This window comes from Dunckerocampus dactyliophorus, chromosome 14, assembly GCF_027744805.1.
Source record: "Dunckerocampus dactyliophorus isolate RoL2022-P2 chromosome 14, RoL_Ddac_1.1, whole genome shotgun sequence".
NCBI lineage: Eukaryota > Metazoa > Chordata > Actinopteri > Syngnathiformes > Syngnathidae > Dunckerocampus > Dunckerocampus dactyliophorus.
In genome coordinates, this window is record NC_072832.1 from 5392554 (window position 1) to 5406551 (window position 13998).

A 13998-nucleotide genomic window follows, 5' to 3' on the forward strand; every position below is an offset into this window, starting at 1 on the left:
CAGGCTTGAAAAAAACTTTATTTAACAGAAATACAAACATTTTACACTCCAACCGAGGTAAGCAAACATGGCACTCGACTAGAAATGTGAACTCCAGAAAGTGTGTGTCAACGCTAAGCTAAAGCTGAACCGCCAAAGAAATGAATAGGAACATACCCAGAAACCATACGAATCTGCCCCCTAGTGGCTGTCAAGAGTGACCCTGTAGTTAAGTGCTGGGCCCATTTTTATAACGAATAAAAGCCAAATATCTCGTCAACTTCAAGTGGTAGGATTGAGAAAAAATAACAGCACAAAACAGCATGTTGTTCCTTCATTGGGGACAAATTGGTTTGTTAGAATAAAATTTTATATTAATATGAATGACTTACCTTGAGCTGTCTAGAATTAGCCAGCAGGTGTTACATTATTAAAATGCATTACCAATAAGAAATAAATGATATTTTATAAATCACGTTAGTTTTATTTTTGAATGACATTTTTCATTCGAATTTTATTATTTAAAAAACTAAACAAAACGTTATACACTGTATTTTTTTTAAATAGTATGTAATTAATAATCATACATTTTATAACTGACTTATCTTTTTAAGTCTAATTAGTTTTTTCATTAAAAAAAAGCCACAGTAGAAAAAACGGACAAGTGGAACACTGCATTTTAAAAATGTTATTTTATAATTAATAATACACGTTATAAATCGCTTTGCACATCGTATATTTATTTTCTGTACTGGTAATCTCTGAAATCAGGATATCAGCTGGTTCATGTTTTTAATAAAAACCATTACACAACATATTCAGAACATGTGCTTTCAAACTCAACATGTCCCCCATATCAATAAATGTCTTTTAAAGTGTCCTCGTCCTCTACCGTGTCGCTTGCAGGAGGTCAAAGGTCATCTCTGCGACGTCAAAGGCCAGCTGCTGATGCGCCGCTGACTCAGCGAAGGCCTCCTGGCTCCCCGATTGGCCGCTGGCGTTCTTCAGCTCTTCCAGCGTGGAGGAGATGACCCGGGATCGCCACTCTTCCGAGACGGGGTCGGCCCAGCGGTAGGCCGGCAGCGTGGGTGAGTTGAGGAGGGAGTACGCCGACGCCATGTACACTTTGAAGAACTCCTGCTTCAAGTAGGCCTCGTCTCGCTGCGACAGGTGGAGACAGTGCAGGTAAGAAGGTGATTTTGTGTTGCTGGTGCTGAGAGCGCCCTCCAGGTTGCATCCTGTAATACACGCATACAATAATAATAATAATAATAATAATAATAATAATGATAATGATACAAAAATACAGTCTGACCTTCTGTCCGCGGCTCATGTTGCTTTCAGCATTCATCCAGGCCATCTGAAAGAGCACACTAACACTTACTTGTCATATAAATAGATTTCACCCACACATTGTGATCTGCGTCCTGATTGGCTAAGGGACTGTAGACCATTGTCAATCAATCTCCTTCGTGCCTTCCTGTGCAGCACAGAATGCGTTCAGCTTGCCAAATTTACATAAATGTCCGATCGCTAGCAGTGTGACTCCGAAGTGTTGTATGTTTGTCTCAAGTTTTACCCCCGACAACACCCACAATGTCGACGAAACGTTCTCCACCGTCAAAGGCACCTGCGGCCGCACACCAAAAGGCAGAGGTGCATGCTAACCATCGCACAAAAACTTGGAGGAGGGTAGAAGTTGCGGCTGTAGGGCGCCGTCGCAGAGGAGCACGAGAAGGAGAAAAATACGAGGACAGGAGCAATATGTTTTAACAAGGATACAAAAACGCCACAGTACAGCAGAACGGGGAGTGAAATACACGTGAGTCACTGAATTGTTTCTTGTGTCCGACCTCGTAGGTTGATCATTAAAATTCAAATGAACTTGTTTGAGTGTTTAAACAAGAGAGAAATGTGAGAAAATGTTAATGCCCGTCTGAGAAAAGCCTTACAACATATTTAATCACTGTAAAACAAAAATAAACGAAGGAACACTCTATATGTATTTTATTTGAAATGAAAGTAGGTTTTCATAGATTTAACAAATAAGTAAAAAATCAATTGCAAATATAATTAAATAACAATGTTAAATTATTTATTTCAAAAAACAATAATTGTCATTACGATCTTAAAAAGTGAAAAAAAATCTTAAAATTGAATATTAAATATTAAAATTAGGAATGTCCGACATGCCGATATTGTCCAACTCTCAATTTCCGATCCCAATATCAGCCGATACTGATATGAAAACATCACATACCTCCCGTCGTGAAATAGCACGTATCTGTTGTGAAGCTAATGAATACGGCATCAGCAATAATTAGCTTGTCGACGTGGCTGTAGACAACATTGTACAACTGAGAAATACTTGCCATTAGGCTTAGGCTGTGACATTTGTTTAAAGGTCAACAGAGTAGCCATTTACATTTTTTTGATTATCAAAAAGTCCAGGCAAGAAAATCAAGCGTCCTGAAGCTTCGACCATGAGTTTGAAAGGCTCAAAGTTGGACATAACTTTCAAAGCACTCGTATGAGTCGAGGTGGTCCAACACTCAGTATAAATCCGATACAAAATTGAAGAGGAAATGTAATCTACCAAACAAAAATGTATATGAATGAAAATACACCTGATATCATATGAAAAAGCAGAATTTTAATTCTCCTAATCGAGCAAACACAGACAGTGTCGGCTTTTTCCTTCGCTTACTTCCAGGATTTGTAACATTCCTACTAGTGAAGATATACAAATGGATGGATGGAAGGAGCGAGATAGCTTGCTACTAGCCACCCACGTTTGTTTACACGCTTGAGAGGCGGTTTGATGAGATCGTCTTTTGCGCGCCGGCAAATAGGCCTATATACAGCATTATGTTTATTATCGGGAAAAATCCTGATACCAATATTGACATTTTTATGCCAACGGTGGGCCGATATTATCGGACATCCCTAATTAAAATGTATAATTGTGTGACTTTTTATGTATTATTTATATAAATAATTTTTTACATTTGATTTACATTTTTCAAGAATTTAAATGGCAACAAGAACTGTGACAAAAAAAAAATCTCTGTGCTCTTTTTCATAACATCAGCGTTGGCTTTGGCTGGCTCCAAAGTTAAGAAAACAGGATAATAAAAGCCTGTCTTTTGACAATACAGTGCTGACACAATTTCACGTCAAAATATAGTGTCTTACATCGCTGCAATGCTGAGAGACTATCAAAAAAAAAAAAAAAAAGAACTGATTTGAACCAAAGAGTGTGTCCCTGCACTTACCCTGACAGCATCCAGCAGGTCGGGTTGGTCCACAAGGGTCGGGAAAGTGGAAAGCACAGGACTGCAGATTAAATCTGAACAAGATCAAGAGCAGCGTGACGCTTATAACGTGACAAGCTGATGAAACACTCATCATGATCAACCTCACCTGCGTTCTGCATGGTGGCCCGGTCCACCAGTAAGGCGTCGGCCAGTATCTGTCTGTACAGCGCCAACAAGTGGACGCAGCTCAGACAGTATAGCAGCGTGTCTGGGAGGAGACTGTGGGAAAAACACACTTTTTTTTTTTAATACACCATTTTCTCAACCAGGAGTGCAGATGCACAAATCTTCTCACCTCAGACTCGCTTTGGTGCGGCTTCCGGGCGACTGTAGCTTGATGATGAGTGTGGGCTGTCGTCTGGCCTGAAGCATCTGCTGGAAAACACCTGCTGGAGCTACAAGAGGAGAAGAAAAGGAGGGGTACTGGATAAACAAACATACCTATCCTGCTGACTCCATGTGTCCGCTAGCCATGTGGTGGGGTGCTCTTACATCCTTTAGTAAGAGATGCCTCCACCCTCACGTCCTTCTCATAGGGAGTACCACCACTGACCGGAAGCTCATACGTCCTGCACACACAGTGTGTTGTGAAAAAACTGATTTACAGCATCGGACAAAAGTGAGTACACCTCACAGTGAACACATCCAAATTGTGTCCTTGGTGTGAATATTTAGGAAGCACCACTGCCTTAATCCTCTTGGGCATGGAATTGACCAGGGCTGCACAGGTTTGTTACTGGAATCCTCTTCCACTCCTCCATGATGACATCACTTTTGGAGCTGCTGGATGTTACACAACTTGCACTCCTCGACCTTCAGGCGTGGAGGAGACATACTTGGCCACTCCATCACCTTCACTTTCCGCTTGTTACACTAATACCTATTTAGGTTCATCCTATAACACCAAGATGCAGGCTGTTTTTTCTCATAATTAGTAATGCTCGGCCTATTTTTACCTATTTTTGATTGGTTTGAATGGTAATAAAATGGCCCCTGCACTTTTTGGAAGGTGTTTGTCCCATTAGATCTGGCGTAAAAGTAACACCGCATGTCAGAGAAAGAACATCATACCAACAGTAAAATATGGTGGTGGTCGTGTGATGGTCTGGGTCTATTTTGTCGATTCAGGATCCGGAAGACTTGCTGTGATAAATGAAACCATGAATTCTGATGTCTACCAAAAAATCCTGAAGGAGAATGTCCGGCCATCTGTTCGTGACCTCAAGCTGAAACCAACTTGGGTTCTGCAGCAGGACAATGATCCAAAACACACCAGCAAGTCCACCTCTGAATGGCTGAAAAAAAACTAAATGAAGACTTTGGAGTGGCCTAGTCAAAGTCCTGACCTGAATCCAATTGAGAGGCTGTGGCATGAACTTAAAGAGGCGCATCATGCTTGAAAACCCTCCATTGCGGCTGAATTACAACAATTCTACAAAGATGAGTGGGCCAAAATTCCCCCACAGCGCTGTAAGAGACTCATTGCAAGTTATCACATCAACGTTTGATTGCAGTTTTTGCTGCTAAGGGTGGCCCAGCCAGTTATTCGGTTTAGGGGGCAATCGCTTTTTTACACAGGGCAATGTAGGTTTAGAACGTTTCATTTAAAAACTGCTTTTTGTGTTCAGTTGTGTTGTGATTGACTAATATTGAAATTTGTTTGGTGATCTGAAACATTTAAGTGTGACAAACATGCAAAAAAAAAAAAAGAAAAGAAATCAGGAAGGGGGCAAAGACTTTTCCACACCGCTGTATGCCTGAACTTGTCTGTACGTGGCCCTCAGTGCTACTGTATGCTCCTACTCTCTGAAGGACAGACTTGATGATGGAGGTGGTTCATGTGTCCCGTGTGTGTACTTTACCTGTTAGGTATTTGATTTCCAGCAGCGTCGATCAGTTTGAGGAAAGCCCAGCCACAGCTCAGATCGCCACGCTCTCCCGTAGACTAAAACACAGCAAAGCTCTCCTTAAATGTCGCCTCTAATTGTCCGCTCTGCTCTCTCGCTGTCAGTCCTCACATTGCGTATGAAGGTGACTCCGAGTTCAAAGAGGATGCCGAGGTCAGGACTGTCGGAGTTGCAGCGCAGGAAGCAGTCGCCGTTGAGCAGAGTGGGCAGGACGCCTACCGTCTGGGACAAACATATTGGGGGTTTGGCTCGTGTGAGTCTACCAAGAAGCCCAGACGTCTGCAAAATAAACACACTTCTACAATCTACGGGATGCTAAAGAGCTCGGCGGGGCTCAGCGGTGTCCTCGTACCCGGGGTGAGAATGTCCAGGTCTTGGGGCTCTTGGTATTGTAGCTGACCCGCACCGTGTGGATGTTACTCAGCACCTACGGCACACCAAAAGTCATATTCTAGACATTCAAGCACAGGATGGTCACAACAAACGCCTGGAAAGGAATCCACCTGAGTTCCATCATAGGCGCAGAGGCGTATGTGTCTGCTGAGGACCTGGACTCCGACTCCGGGAGTGGGAATCCTCTTGCAGCTCCACAGAGTGAAACAAACGCATGTCTTAACGTGTCGTGAGCGGACCTACGGAAACAGGAAGTGACCAAAATTCAATGAGAGGCCATTTATCTAAACCATAAAGAGGATGTGGTGTTAATTGGAAAGACATGTGACAACTCCCACATATAACAGGTTCTTTTCTTTGTACTTTACAGATTTGGAGTGGATGAGAAAGTGGACTGGAAAATGTTGTTGTCTTTGACCCCATAGTCCTGCATTAAAAATTATATTGCACAACACAGCAGCAACAGAACCAATGTTGTAATAGCACTAAGCCAACTGCTCAGGCAGCTTTAACACCGCTAATGAATTCAATGCAAACAACTGTACAGTAACAGCACATTTTAAAACGCATGCAGAGGTACACTATCAGTCAAAAGTTTTAGAACACTTTCCCTGGAGAAAAAACAAGGGTACAACAGTGTGTTCCGAACGCTGTTTTTATGCAGACAGAGGAGGTAGTAAGTACTCTAGTAGGAATTAGCTGCACCAACTGTCAAGGGTTGATCAACCTCCATTTCTGCAGGAAAGCTTTAAATTATTGACCCATTTTGTGGTCTCTGAAACAGGTCTTTTTGTATAACTCTGGAATACACATTATTTTTCAGTTTTAGGTAACCTCCATCTGGTATTGTAGATAAAGCTGCTGGATGCTGGCCATTCATAACACTTAATTTTTTTTTTTTTTTAAAAACAACATCAGGAGGGAGACCCCGGCGGTCGTTTGCTTTTATGGACCACGCACCCGGCCACTGTATATCTGATCAACTCCGTCTGTAATTTGCTTGCAAATGTGATGTAAATCATATCTGAAAGATCGTTCGTCCTCAGTCAGTCAAAAACCTTAAGACATGAAGTAGAACACAAACATAAAACAACTTCCCTGGTGGAGGTCACTGACCTAAAGCGCCTTACCCTGCCAGTGTCAGGTTCCAAGAAGAGGTCGTTGAAGGAGAGCTGTGACTGGCTGAGCTGGGGCTGCATTTGAAAACTTCCTTTGTATTTGGCATCTACAACATCACATTCATCACACTTTTTCATAACTGTGGTTGCTCTGGGTCAGAAGAGTACCCTCTCCCCCCTTGATATTTTTATATTTTGTTATGTTTTGTAAAAAGCCTTAAAAATTATCAGTTATTAGTGTCAACACGTCAGCTTTTTCCTCACTGCTAACCTTCCTCCACCAGCAGCTTATTGAGAGTCGATGGTCTAAACCCAGACGGTATGGCCCCCATGGCGGAGAGCACATCTGTAGCATCAATCTATCACACGCACACACAAACACATGCAGAACACACAAAGCATTAGAACATACAGTGCGCCTTATAGAGCTCTGCGTTGGGTAGTTTATGGGGTAGTTGTACCTCTGTCAGAGCTTTTCTGAAAGTGGACCAGTTGGAATGCGTAGCATCACTGTGAAAAGGACAAGAAGTTACAAAATCTTTTTTATTAATAAGAAAACATCATTTTTACTTTAAACATTCAACACTACCTGTGCTTCTCTTCATCATCCAGCTCTTCGGAATCACCTTCCTCCTCATCCTCTTCAGACTCCTCCTCCTCTTCTTCTTCGTCCTTGTCTTTGTCGCTGATATTGGAACCAATCTGTAGTTGACACCAACGTACGCCACAGTATAGCAGAATACGCTCACAGACACTTTATTAGGTACACTTACACGGAGACCCAAAAGTATCGTAAGGAGGGTGGAGCTGCACTGCATCGCACTGAGAGGTGTTTTTAATACACAGATCCCCTTTTTAATGGGTGTGTCCATTCTTTGCAGTTTTTCTCCATTTGTGTGGGGTCTTGGAACATCATAAAAATGGCAGGGATCTACTGTATTTTCACGTGATGGTGAAAATGCGCAATACAGCTAGTGCAGCCTACTGCAGTGTAGTCACATGTATTATGCTTGCGCACCTTCAGGTAGGTCCTCGGCACCACTCCTCTGTTGCCTTTAGAGTCCTCAGCCAGCCACCATCCATCGCTCGTCTTCCGGATGATATTCAATCTTTCCCCCTTCTGTAAAAAAACAAAAAAAGCAAGATGTTTAAAATAATGAAATGGATGTTGGTTGTGAAACTGTCTGACAGACGCGTAACGGTTTGTAGAGCAATACCACCACCTAGTCGTGTTTTATCGGCACTGCCGAAATAGTAAAGCTTGATGTTATTCAACAAAACCGTTCCTATGCTCGCAGTATGTCACAATTTCTGGCTCTGTGGTTATCGTCGCACTTTTCCTCTTTGCCATCACTGATATGCATCTGTGGTGGCATCGCACAAAAAGACAAAGAAAAATCAAAACATACTTGGAGTTCATCCGGTTGATGCTGACTGAACAGCTCACCTGAACAGACAGATCTCCTTCCTGGTCCCCTTTGAAATCACTGAGCGCCATGTAGATGCAAGGCTCCGACAGAGAGGACGGTTTGGGAGCTTGACTCTCATCTCCGCAGCATTTGTTGTCGACATCTTCATCGCTGTTGTCGTCATCGCTGTCTTCAAGACTTTTTTCGCTGTTTTTGTCTTTCAGCTTGTCACTGTGGATGGATCAAACCCATTTTATTGACTTCAGTGACAGTGCCTCTAATGTGATGCTTCTCAGTAAGCTGACAGACCCTCTTGGTGGCTCAAAGCTTGGTCCTGGTGGCGACAGCTCCAGAGAGAGCTTGTTCATCTGCTCCAGGATGTTCTGCAGTCGTCCTTCCTCTTCCAGTTTCCTCTGATCGTAGTTTCCCACTGGAGCCAGCTCATCGGCCTGAAAGCAACACCCAACTCCAGCTACTACTTGCGGAAAGTCAATTAGGCAGACATACTTGTCTATAGTCTATAGTAGGACTGCAAAAAATATGAATCTCCCGATTTTCTTGCTCAGAATTGAGATTGGAGTAAAAATGACCCTGAACGTCATACCTTAGTCAGTTTTGTCAGATCATTGAGGGTCTTCTCTGCTGATGTCTGAAGTTCTTGGCATCTGTTTGGAATATGACACTTTTAGACTCCTGTCATAGCTAGAAATGACAGTGCTGGTGTATATTGTGTGGCACTTACCTCCGAAAGGCCTCTTCTTTGCTTTCAGCTTTACTCTGAACATCTTTCAACAGACTATCCAACTTGGTACGAAAAACACAGAGGAAACATTTGAGTGTAAATGATAATACACAATCTAAATGCTTTTATCATCGGTGCCCTACCGAAATGTGTAACTTCAACAACTACAATACAGACCCAGAAGGTGATGTTATTCCCAATGTTATGTTGGGTTACTGACATAAAGCTAGCTTGTGACTAACATGCTACAATTCGTCGGATTTATCGTCACAAAAACTAATGACGTTTTCTATCACAAACCTTTCTTCTAATGTCGTCCACCTCTCTGTGGACCTGCTGCAGGGGTCCAGTTCGTTTTGGCAGCGGCATTTTATACGCCCCTGGTCGGTCATCAGTAAGTTTGTTAGCAAGTAGCTCGTTCAAACAAGCTAGCAAGATGACGCTGCATGTTCATTGGTCTGCTGGTCACTAGGCAACTAGGCTCTACTTCCGGGGTAGTGGTCAAACGAGTACTGTGGTGATATTTTTCATCGAATTTGTACAGGTATACGATTGCTCTTTGCATAATATACGCTTAATGTGTGAAATAGTCATTTATTGCAGTTTCTTTCCGAATAACCAACACAGCCATAAAAATGAAATACACGACATTGGCGAGACGGTTGTTGTGTTTTTTGTTTATTTGCGCTTGTGTCTTTTTAACCCTCTAGATCAATAACTAATAGAAACATTGTCTAAACACCTCCAATAACGACATACAAAGGGTGTATTTTGGATGTTGTGAAACATGTTGTCTTCACGTGCCCATTGTTACAATCCAGTGCAAAAATATATAGACACGGAATTGTTTATTTGTACTTGAATGATCATTTAAAGTAAACCTTCGTTTGCGTTTAAGGACATAATGACTCGTGCTCGTAGAACACAATTTTCGGACAAGTTCTACAGATATCCCACCAATTTAGTAGACCTCGAATGCAACAAACACTGTAATGTACGAGCTTCGGCCTGGCGTGACGTCATCCATGTGTCATGGCGGCGCCCATAGCACTCATACAAGGTGCCAGCCGTGGACTGGGGTTCCAATTTTGCAAACATATATTAAAAAACAAAAACCCCTCGACTGTCATAGCGACATGTCGGAATCCAGACGCGGCGGTGGAGTTGCTGGGCCTCGCCGGGCAGAACCCGGACAGGTTGACGGTTCTCAGGCTGGACGTGAACCGGGAAGAGGACATCTGGGAAGCTGCCGAGCGGGTGAAGAAGAGCTTTGGTCGGCTTGACTTGTTGGTCAACTCCTCGGCTTTGCTGCACCCTTCTGGTAAAGGAGAGACTAGCTTGAGAGACGTTTCTGCACAGGTATAACACCAACCGTACGTTCATTAAAATCATGTTTATGAAGTCGGCGTTCACGTTTGTCGGTTTGAACATCAAGTTGTCTTCTAAATCAACATCTTTATATATTTGTGGACATTTTTCTGCTTTAGGGCATCATTTCCACCCTGACGACCAACACAGTGGGTCCGCTGGTCATGGCCAAGTATTTTGCACCCCTTCTACAAAAGGGAATTGGCGGCTTTGGTCAGCAGTCATCCGAAAGGGCCAAGCAGCACAGCGGCATCATCGTCAATATCACCGCTAAAGTGGGCTCCATTGGCGACAATGGTAAGCAGCAGATAATCATGTCTATATATTTTTTTTCCATTCCATTCCATTTTCCTCCGCTTATCCGGGTCCGGGTCGCGGGGGCAGCAGTCTCAGTAGGGAAGCCCAGACTTCCCGGTCCCCGACCACCTCCTCCAGCTCCACCGGGAGGACACCGAGGCGTTCCCAGGCCAGCTGTGAGACATAATCCCTCCAGCGTGTCCTAGGTCTTCCCCGGGGCCTTCTCCCGGCTGGGCATGCCCAAAACACCTCACCAGGGAGGCGTCCGGGAGGCATCCGGACTAGATGCCCGAGCCACCTCAGCTGGCTCCTCTCGATGTGAAGGAGCAGCGGCTCTACTCTGAGCTCCTCTCGGATAACCGAGCTCCTCACCCTGTCTCTTAGGGTGAGTCCCGCTACCCTACGAAGAAAACTCATTTCAGCTGCTTGTATCCGCGATCTCGTTCTTTCGGTCATGACCCAAAGCTCATGACCATAGGTGAGGGTGGGAACATAGATCGATCGGTAAATTGAGAGCTTTGCCTTCCGGCTCAACTCTCTCTTCACCACGACGGTCCGGTACAGCGACCGCATTACTGCAGACGCTGCGCCGATCCGCCTATCGACCTCACGCTCCAACCTTCCCTCACTCGTGAACAAGACCCCGAGATACTTGAACTCCTCCACCTGGGGCAGGACCTCATTCCCAACCCGGAGGGAGCAATCCACCCTTTTCCGACTGAGAACCATGGCCTCGGGTTTGGAGGTGCTGAGTCTCATCCCAGAAGCTTCACACTCAGATGCAAACCGTCCCAGTAAACGCTGCAGGTCACAGCTCGATGAGGCCATCAGGACCACATCGTCTGCAAATAGCAGAGATGAGATCCTAGTGTCCCCGAACTGGACTCCCTCGACACCTTGGCTGCGCCTAGAAATTCTGTCCATGAAAATTATGAACAGAATCGGTGACAAAGGGCAGCCTTGGCGGAGGCCAACGTTCACCGGAAACAGGCTTGACTTACTACTGGCAATGCGAACCAGGCTCCTGCTCCGGTTGTACAAGGACTGAATGGCACGTAGTAGCGCGCCACCAATCCCATACTCCCGGAGCACCCCCCACAGGACACCGCGAGGGACACGGTCGAATGCCTTTTCCAGGTCCACAAAGCACATGTAGACCGGTTGGGCAAACTCCCAAGTACCCTCCAGGACCCTTGCAAGGGTGTAGAGCTGGTCCAGTGTTCCGCGACCAGGACGAAAACCACATTGCACCTCCTGTAGCCGAGGTTCGATTAACGGTCGTACCCTTCTCTCCAGCACCCTGGAATAGACTTTCCCAGGGAGGCTGAGGAGTGTGATCCCCCTATAGTTGGAACACACCCTCCGGTCACCCTTCTTGAAAAGGGGGACCACCACCCCAGTCTGCCAATCCAGAGGTACTGTTCCCGACTTCCACGCAATGTTGAAGAGACGTGTCAGCCAAGACAGTCCCGCAACATCCAAAGCCTTGAGGAATTCAGGGCGAAACTCGTCCACCCCCGGAGCTTTGCCACTGGGGAGCATTTTGACTACCCCAGATACCTCAGCCACGGTGATGGAACTGTCCGCGTTCGTATCCTCAGTCTCTGCTTCCTCTAGGGAAGGTATGTCAGTGGGATTGAGAAGGGCCTCAAAGTATTCCTTCCACCGCCCAACTATATCCTCAGTCGAGGTCAGCAGGCTCCCGTCCCCACTGTAAACAGTGTGGACCGGGCACTGCTTCCCCTTTCTGAGGCGCCGGACGGTTTGCCAGAACCTCTTCGAGGCCGACCGAAAGTCGTGTTCCATGGCCTCACCGAACTCCTCCCACACCCGAGTTTTTGCCTTGATCACCGCCGAAGCCGCGTGCCGCTTGGCCTGCCGGTACCCGTCAGCTGCTTCAGGAGTCCCACAAGCCATCCATGCTCGATAGGACTCCTTCTTCAGCTTGACGGCAGCCCTGACCTCTGGTGTCCACCTATATATTTTTGTACATTTATTTCTTTTTATTGCTTTTATTATTACTTTAATAGGTTTCAATAAGTTGACTTTCCTATTCAATGGTTGTCGTCACAATTTCCTTCTTTGCTGACACTAGCGGCATCCTGTGGTGACATCACAAAACCACCAAAAGATATAAAATACCAAAAATATATTTTTATTCATAAATTATTTTGGTCAGCTTCATGGATATTAGACCTGAGAGGATCCACTGCATGTTTATTATAGTAGGTGTAGCTGACATACGTCATACCTTGACCTGTTTGTAAACCTTCATTTCCTGTCAGGTCTTGGTGGTTGGTACAGCTACAGAATGTCCAAAGCAGCTCTCAACATGGCTACAAGGAATCTTTCCATAGAACTGGGCCGCAGTCGACCCAAGGTAAGTTTAAGTATCTTTATTTGTGGAGTTTGCGTCGATGCAGATGCTTAGAGCGGTTGGCTGTAATGTTTTTGTTGTGTTTGCTCCTAGGTGGTGTGTGTTTCTTTGCACCCAGGGACCGTGGACACAGACCTGTCACGGCCGTATCACAGGAACGTCCCCAAGGAAAGGCTGTTCAGCACTGAACACTCCGTCAGCTGTCTGATGAGCATCATAGAGACGCTGGATTTTGACAAGACGGGGAATGCCTACAGCTGGGATGGCGCTCAGCTGCCTTGGTAGGAAAAAATACAAACAAACCTCATAAATAATCTCTTTGCATTTTATAGACTTGATAATAAGATAGTGAATGAAAAGTTCGTGCTGTGTAGGTGAGGATTTTTGGAAGTGCCATTAAACAAAGGTCTTTGGCATTATTTTAACTAAACATGTGGTCTATTATGGTTTGGTTGAAAGTTATTCATGAACTGTATACACACAATCTGGTCTATTTAAAATGCATTAAAGTATTGGGCGTTGCTGAGTCAATTGTCATTATTTCATTATTACGTTTGTATTTTATTTTTATTCTTCATTAGAGTAATTTCTAAGTTGTAACTGTAAATTCCTGTAAACTGTACACTCTATATTCCCCCACGGCCTAACAGTTTTATTTCTAAATTGAACTGGACAGGTTAACGGTCACATTTTCTATTAAAGCTATACTCTATATCCTTGATACCGCTGTATTTATTGTAGCTACTGTATTTATTTGACAATTTTACCTTTTTTATATATATTATTTCCTTAAAATATGCTTAGAAAGTTCACTTTCTATGTAAATCCAGTGGCGAGCTGGTTAACTGTTGTTTTTGTTGCACTGTATGTACCATAATATACCACCAGATGACGCCAAAACCACGCTTTAAAATTGCTCTTGTCGGCTGAGTAAGCACAATGCTATAGTCCAAGTAAAATAAGCATTCATTTCCATCAATTTCAATCGGAAATGTCGCCTTTTAGGGAGATTTTGTACTTTATATGTCCAAAATTGTACTATTGCAAGCTGGGACTCAAGACTATGTTTTATAGTTGCAGAAGTAAAACAA

General features: G+C 44.2%; 2 protein-coding genes across 5 annotated transcripts in view; one reads left to right on the forward strand and one right to left on the reverse strand.

Annotated features, from left to right (window-relative positions):
• nphp1 (nephronophthisis 1) overlaps positions 1–13998 on the reverse strand; it is a 36403-nt gene continuing 22405 nt past the window's right edge. Inside the window, exons 2-22 of one of the 4 annotated variants that reach the window (XM_054798377.1) lie at positions 13043–13184; positions 9166–10183; positions 8866–8927; positions 8728–8788; positions 8433–8572; positions 8162–8354; positions 7733–7834; positions 7304–7416; positions 7176–7224; positions 6986–7073; positions 6727–6821; positions 5707–5835; positions 5556–5630; positions 5315–5425; positions 5159–5241; positions 3789–3865; positions 3592–3691; positions 3403–3515; positions 3255–3328; positions 1295–1339; positions 1–1140 (exon numbers count right to left, since the gene is read on the reverse strand). In XM_054798377.1, the coding sequence (XP_054654352.1) occupies positions 868–1140; positions 1295–1339; positions 3255–3328; positions 3403–3515; positions 3592–3691; positions 3789–3865; positions 5159–5241; positions 5315–5425; positions 5556–5630; positions 5707–5835; positions 6727–6821; positions 6986–7073; positions 7176–7224; positions 7304–7416; positions 7733–7834; positions 8162–8354; positions 8433–8572; positions 8728–8788; positions 8866–8927; positions 9166–9234 (2052 nt within the window). In that variant the 5' untranslated portion in view covers positions 9235–10183; positions 13043–13184 and the 3' untranslated portion in view covers positions 1–867. Of the gene's footprint in view, positions 1218–1294; positions 1340–3254; positions 3329–3402; positions 3516–3591; positions 3692–3788; positions 3866–5158; positions 5242–5314; positions 5483–5555; positions 5631–5706; positions 5836–6726; positions 6822–6985; positions 7074–7175; positions 7225–7303; positions 7417–7732; positions 7835–8161; positions 8355–8432; positions 8573–8727; positions 8789–8865; positions 8928–9165; positions 10184–13042; positions 13185–13998 lie in introns of all 4 variants that reach the window. The other 3 variants (XM_054798374.1, XM_054798378.1, XM_054798376.1) reach the window with 3 other exon arrangements.
• zgc:65997 (uncharacterized protein LOC794398 homolog) lies at positions 9310–13981 on the forward strand. Its single transcript, XM_054798381.1, has 4 exons — positions 9310–10224; positions 10353–10530; positions 12816–12910; positions 13001–13981. Exons 1-4 carry the CDS (start codon positions 9898–9900, stop codon positions 13190–13192), a joined length of 792 nt encoding a protein of 263 aa, XP_054654356.1. The 5' UTR covers positions 9310–9897; the 3' UTR covers positions 13193–13981.